The 7,331-nt window shown below is 44.6% G+C and overlaps 1 protein-coding gene across 1 annotated transcript; it reads right to left on the reverse strand.

Annotated features, from left to right (window-relative positions):
• Positions 1-3,974: 3,974 nt before the first annotated feature.
• On the reverse strand, positions 3,975-7,232 carry GJB2 (gap junction protein beta 2). Its single transcript, XM_085309116.1, has 2 exons — positions 7,195-7,232; positions 3,975-4,909 (listed from the first exon to the last, which is right to left on the reverse strand). The coding sequence occupies exon 2, from the start codon at positions 4,878-4,880 to the stop codon at positions 4,203-4,205; it is 678 nt and encodes a 225-aa protein (XP_085165242.1). The 5' UTR covers positions 4,881-4,909; positions 7,195-7,232; the 3' UTR covers positions 3,975-4,202.
• Positions 7,233-7,331: the final 99 nt, after the last annotated feature.

Here is a 7,331-nt window from a genome sequence, read left to right on the forward strand (position 1 = left end):
GATCTTAGCAAACAATTCTAAATTAAACTTTCCTGCTCTCCATGCACAAGACACAGTTGTCATCTTTTATGTTCCAGTTGGGAAAACTCAGAAACAATGGAATTAAGGGATTAACTCTATGCTACAACAGCTATAGTAACTTCAGATTGAATGAAAGGAGACATATGACAAGAGAAATGTTGATAGTTGGATGGAAAACTTACAGGAAATTTTTGTCACCCATAAAAAGAAAGTGCAGCAATCCTGCTAATCCATTTGGAGATGTGAGAGGATTTTTATGTGCCATCTTAAAGGTTGAATCTCAGTAGAAAATGATCGTCAAATTATTTTTTTATCCAAATTTCATGATTCTAAATTAAGTATTTTAGGACTGCTATTTTCTTTCCCAGCTGGCAMGCCTATAGTGCAAAGCCCATAATTGCCAAGAGGACAGCAAATATAGGTGTTTATCAAAGTAGATAAGCTGGCCCAGCACATCTCGGGTACTGAAAAAAGCTGCCTGCTTTGGGCCAGTGTGACTTCACTCAGACACCACAGTATTTATTAGTGTAGGTACTGTGCTGTGCTGTGAAGGAAATGCTGTTTGGTYCTCTGCAGTACATGGAACTGGGCTGTTCCTTGGCTACATTCTGGTGCTTCCTTCTTCTCTAGCGCTCAGTGCACACTGTTGTTTGAAACAGCAGCATGAAAGCAGCTTCAAAAGTACAGCTTTTCTGTAATGAAAAAGTGAAGAGCAAACAGCATTTGAACACAATAAATTTTATTCATCTGCAGGCTGCAGTGATTCATAGCCCAGCTAAGTTCTCTATCAGTTCACTCAACACATACTTCCTTCAGTTGTATGTCGTTACTGATACCGCATCACACCTCTACCAGAAGGGCTGATGCAAGCATCTGCCTACCTGGCAGCATACTTGGGGAAGATTTTTTTTTTTTTTTAGTAGATGGGCTTATTCAAATACCATGGATTGCAGTGGGCATAGAGCAGGCAGATGCAAGATTAACAGTGAGTTAGTRTCAGTGCATATAGTGCAGAAAAAAGGAGGAGGCACGTGTGAATGTACAGTCAACTCTGAGGCTGAATTGTAGGGTAGCCAGAGGTAACTGAAGCTGTGTTTGCAAAGGTGAAATGCCRGACAGGGATGCTGCCAATTAAAGCTTAAAGCTTTTACATGCCCAGGGTAAAGAGGCTTCTTTGGGTGGCTAGGAGGGMATATATAAAAAATACCAGGTCAGAGCTGGACCAGCTTTACAGAAGAGAAACAGAAAATGACAGGGACAAGCCAGGATGGTCTGATGGTAAAAAATAAGTAGCTCCTAAAATATCTTGAAGAGCATTCCTCCTCCTTTAGAGCCATGATTTCAGATTTGCTGCTCTGGTTGTCAATAGCCTTGCAATGTTCATTGTGAAAAAAGTCTAGGAACTCAGTGCCAAAAAGCTAARCATTTCTGGTGTATTTCAGGAAAGGACAGACACAATTCCAATACAGCATTGTATTTTAATCTGTATGAAAACCATTTGTAGGAGGTCAACCATGCAATGTAGTACACAGAAATAGGTACAAAGGGCTTAGTTCCTGTGAAGTTACTGAATATTTTTTCTCTTACAAAGCAGCTATTTAGTCAAATACAAACAGAAAAGAAATGTCACAGGCAGTAAATTACCTGAYAGACCTATTGTCACTGGTGCTACAGTTCTGAATCAAGGCCCTTTCCTGGCCACTTCCAGGGACTTTCCCAATTTCTTTCTTTGTCTGCTTCATGATATCCAGTTGCCAAACTGTTAGCTGAAGATAATTAAATAGTGCTATCAATTTTGGCGCCTCTTATATTCTTATTCCAGTCTAAACTAAATTCCAGTCAAACTCAAGGGTAGACTGTGAGACCAATCTCTGTCTTATGGAGCTGCTAAGTTATTTATCAGTTGCAGCTCTGCTAGTACACAACTGATTTAGACTGAAGAGTTGATTTCTAGTGCAGGTCACATTTGTGATGTTCCATTGGCAGCTAATGAAGTCTGTAGGACAATGGGCAATGCAACCACCTGGAAAGTAACCTTCAGCAGAAGTCTAAAGTGCTTACAGTAGCTCTTGGCTATTAAATGTAGCAGCATTGGCGCATACATTTTTTATGATAGTAAAGAGATTTTCATTAAACATGTTACGTAATATATGGCACATGCAAGTGAGACAGAACCCCAGGCACCACAAGGCTGCTTTAATTATGGTTTCAGAAGAAAATARAAATCTTGTTGTTAGTCAAATACTAATGTAATATTAATGCACTAAGAGTGTAAATAGTTTGTTCTCTTTGTACTTGTACATGGAACAATGCAGGAACCCTACCAACCACAAACCTGATATATGCCAAGCTTTTTTCTTTAGAGTTGAATTAAGGATGGACCACGTGGAACATGGACCACGTTTCCAGTTCAGCTCATTATTAATGACTTTCCATGTTTTTGTTCATGCTTCTGAGATGCTTTTATTTTTTTTTTTTCCGCTGCTTCCCTATTAGCCACCACACTTTTCTATGCAGTTAATTTGTAACACTGGGTTATAGCACACCAGCAATGGGACCATGCTTAGGCTAAGCTGCCAGGGCATAGCGAGAAGACATGGGCCTTAATTAATGCATCTTTGCTTACTCCAGCAGTGATAAATTTGAGTGTATTGGAGGAGCTGGTGGATGCAAAAAGAGAAGCTGAGATAGTGCTCAATCTTTTGAAGRGAAAAGTAGTTATTAAAGCCAATGAGGATAAATAGCCAGCTTTCCACAAGTGGGTTCAATGGGCAGGCACTGGGGAGATGTGTGGTGCTGTATGTGCTGGTGTAACTGCCTATGACAGYGTAAACCTGAACGCATTTTGGGACTATTGTGAACAGACAAGATCAGACTGACTCACATAGTTCTTCCAGTTAGTAATACACAATTCACAGTTTAGCAATGTGAAATTTAAGAGAAATATCAAGTTCTTCCTCATTTCTGATTGGGACACTTTGCAATTGTAGCTCTGCAAGGTGYCTGTAATTCTTACTGGACATACAGTAAAAGGAGGAAGGATGATTCAGTCTCATGATATGAGATATTGGAGAGATGAGTAGTGGTTTGATGTATTTCCTTGAAAGGTACAAGGAGAAGGTTTTGTGGAGAAAAGCCTCTGTAAAATTGACRACTGATGGAAAGAGCATTGGTAGGGGTATATCACTGTATATCATGCTGTYCTAGATAATAAATAGAATGAAATAATGAGGCAATTTTTTTTGTTCTTCCCTGAACAGAAGTCTTCAAACATAAACAGCTAAAGGAAACCCAGCCAAGTGGTAAAATGTCTCTTCATCATATTAAAAAAAAAAAATCTACTGTACTGAGGGTCTCTACAAAATGCTGTGGGAGAGCAAACCAGGTGGAAGACAGTCCCACTGCCCCTTCCTCTCCAAGGCAGCAAGCCTTYTTTCACTTGACCAAGAGAATGAAAAAAAAAAAAATACTTCAGTCCTCCCACTGCTGCAGCTCCTGCGAATGAAGGGAGGCTGCAGTCTCAACTGTATGGTAAGACTGGCCACTGCCATCCCTGTTGGGGTGGCTCCTCAGTGCCAGTGAGGAGCTGAAAAGCTAAAATATTGCTGGTCCCCAGTGGAGCTGGTGGCATATGTGCTGCCATGGAGTGCCTGTGTTCCTAGTCCCTTTACCTTGTTCTCAAAAGTGCTTAGAGAAAGAATAATATGCCTGCTATAAACATGAATGCCTCTCTGTCTTCTTGTCTTTCACAAGGAGCAAGTTCTCCAAAAACACCCTTCATCCCACTTTGATCAAAACTCTTTTGTTCAGCACTTACTCTGAAGCTGACTAGTGCAATGCAGGCAAGGTGTTTATGATTTCTGCCTCTCCTTCGGGCACAGGAGCCTCCTCTTGACTCCCACTTTTTGAAAAGCGACCCTATCCCACCAACAGAATCACATCAGTAGACATACTTGGAAAAGTTGCTGCCAAAAGGCTGCTCTCTTTATTTGTGGATAAGAGAACACTGAATTAGCTCACGAACTAAGCTCAGTGGCAGCTTCCCAGGGAGGTTATCATTTTATAATTACAAATGATCTTCCATTTTTGTCCTTTCCTTGAGCATGGAAATATTGCAGATTGTTTTCTGACACCTAAGAAAGTTTGAGTAAARTGGGAGCTATGAAATTGTACTAGGGGAGTTATTTTAAAGCTGTTGATTTCCTGCGTTCTCTCATGCAGACTTTTATCATTAGGTAACACAATTCAGCCAAATTTAACATCATGCAGATCCCAGACACAGCAAGCATGAAAATAGTGAATGTGGTTTTCTCAGTGGGCCGAGAAACAAAACAATCCACTGTGTTGGGGCAGGGCCATGCATTACACTTTACCAGGCGAGGCATTTGGTACCCATCATACATGTAGTAGAAAGCGTACATGAAGATGGCTTCAAAGATGATCCTGAAGAAGATGCTGCTGGTGTATGTCCACCACAGGGGGCCCTGGATGTGAATCTTCTCATTTTTCAGCTCTTCGATATCAATTTTCTCACCATTTCTGAAACGCTTTTTCTTCTCATGCCTAGTGTAAGCTACATGCATGGCCACCAGCAGTGCAGGTGTGGAAACAAAGATCAGCTGCAAGGCCCAGAGTCTGATATGAGAGATGGGGAAAAAATGGTCATAGCAAACATTTTTGCACCCGGGTTGAAGTGTGTTGCAGACGAAGTCTTGTTGTTCATCTCCCCAGACTCTTTCTGCTGCTACAACCAGGATCATGATACGGAAGATGAACAGGACTGTGAGCCATATCTTCCCAATACTGGTGGAGTGTTTATTCACACCTCCTAAGATGTTCTGCAGAGCTCCCCAGTCCATCTTCTTTTCTGTGTCCTTCTACCTGTAACCTGACATAAAGGTGACACCAAATGATCAGTTTTCAAGGGGTGAAGAATCAGTACTGTAGCTTCTACGGACTGATAGACTTCCCAGTACTCAAAGGCAAATGCAGGTCACTTATTAACACCATCCATATACTTAGAAGATGATAGATTCAAACACCACATTAAACACTCTCCTTAGATATAGTTATGATGGCCCACCCTACCTTGTTACTTTTCTCAAAGCTTGAGACAAAAAGTACACTACTTCTTCAAATAAACTGCCTCCCTGCATTTCCTCTATGCTCTCCTTCCCTTTCTTGAGATATTTCCCTTTCTGAGGTTGACTTTCAATGGTGATTTGCCAAAGCTATGGAGAAGCATGATATGACTGCATGAGTTAAGGCCAGACTAGGCAAAGTGGAGACCTCTAAGTGATTTTCATAGGATTCATTCTTTGCCAATGCCATAGCCCTGGAAGGCTGGATTGGCTGCTGCTTTCTTTGCTTCCAAGGCTGCCTGTTGCAGCTCAGACTCTTCTCTTTTTTGGCAGCCCCTTCATCCCTGTAAGTAARTTTGCTTTTGCCAACACTGCTGAGAAACTTCAGGCTGGTCCTCTCAGGGCTGCACACATTTACAGCAGTAACCAAGAAAGAAAGAAAGACACTGCAGGGCCTGCCTTTCCACATAGAGCTCTGTCTCATCCAAAAAGRAGATGAACAAAGCCAGAGAGATGAAGAGAAACACCATCAGCTAAAGAGTTAATGTTGATTTTCTAGATCCTATCACACTCCACTGAAAGAAACAGGAGGTCAAACTTCAAAGAAGCTCCATTTCAGCCTTCCTCCCTGCCTCTTGAAGACCCAAATACACTCTTTAACTCCTTTGAAAATTAGGCTCAAGTTCTGCTGAAATCAATATCCAGGCTCAGAACTTGGCTTTCACTAATCACAGCCATTTGGAAACTATCACTGAACTGGACAAAACCCTTTGAAACCCTAGCTAGGAACTTGCAGAGCTGGTCCATCATCTTTTGTGGCTAAGGCTTAACTTTACTGTGTGGGAGAGCCACTCTGGCCTTGGATAAGAGCTCCTTCTCTTGGAACAGGGTGTATGTTGTGGTGACAGCATGGTACCTTGCAATGGGGGGGGGGAGAGGAAGGGAGGGGGTAAAAAAAAAAATTTCTACCCTACTATAGTTACAACACAGCTTAAAAAAATAAAAAAAATTAAAAAAATAACATGCCCCAACACAGTTCCTTGGTACAAGGGCCTTGCTTGTACAGACAGGCCTTGAGGCAAGAGGGAGAGGTTAGAGATTTACTGTGATGAGGAAAGGTGAAACTGGGTAAAACAGAGAGAGGAAGGGGAAAAAAAAAAAAAAAAAAAAAAAAAAAGCTTTGAGAAGGCAGCAGTTGGCTGAAATTCCTTTCCTTAGCCTTCTCATGTTCTCTCTCTGCAGCGATTGGCAACAATTTATGCGGATTTCTGCTTAACCTAAACGCTAAACTTTTGGCTATGATCAGATATCTGCATCTTTCTGTGAAGAATTTTCTCATCTGTTGTGTATTCACTTAAAAAAATAATTGGGGAGAAAAAAAAAGAAATCAGTAAAACCCTCAGAGGAGAAGCTAATCAAGACCAACAGAGAGTATTTGAAGTCCATATGAACAACTTGGACTCCAAGTGTGGGCTCACACTGCAGTCCTGAACCCCTGCTGCAAATCTACGGGAGCAGGGAGAGGGAAAAGGGGGGGGGGGGAAGGAGAAAAAGAAAAAAAGAAAAGAAAAGAAGAAAGAGAGTCTCCTGGCTCATCGGCTGCTACAGAAGCTACGAGACCGGCGGTAGGGGCTAGGCGCGTCTACCCGCCCACCCACCATTCCTATCGGAAACCACAGCGAATGCCCACGGCACGGCTGCACCGCGGGTGCCTCGGGGCGGCCCCGGCCCTGCCGCTGCCCCTGCGCCCCGGCTCGGGYGCACCGCGAGCAGAGCCCCCGCGACCCCTCTGCAGCGGGAAACGCCGGCCCSAAACGGCTGAAGGAGCTAACGGCTCCTCTCAGCCGAAGTTTGCAAACGCCGCTTTGCGGGTGGCGGGGGGGGGGGTGAGCCCGCGCCGGGAGCCTGCGGGAGCGCTGCCCCCGCTGCGGGGCCGCGGCTGCTGCCCGGGCCGCGCTGCACCGCCGGCGGCTCCGGCCCGGCCCCGGGCCCCCCTCCGCGCATCCCCCGCCGAGCCGGCCCTGCGCGGGGGTGCGCGCACCCGAGCCCCGACCCCACCGCCCGGCACGCGGGAGCCACGGCGGAGCCTCACCTGGCACGGCACGGCACGGCACGGCACGGCACGGCACGGCACGGCACGGCACGGCACGGCACGGCCGCCGGGGCTGCGCAGCGGCGCCGCGGAGCTCTGCGCTCCCTCCCTGCTTACCTGTCGCCGCTTTTAACCCG

Source organism: Rhea americana, unplaced genomic scaffold (genome assembly GCF_003343005.1).
Source record: "Rhea americana isolate MKP2758 unplaced genomic scaffold, rheAme1 scaffold_29, whole genome shotgun sequence".
NCBI classification, from domain to species: domain Eukaryota; kingdom Metazoa; phylum Chordata; class Aves; order Rheiformes; family Rheidae; genus Rhea; species Rhea americana.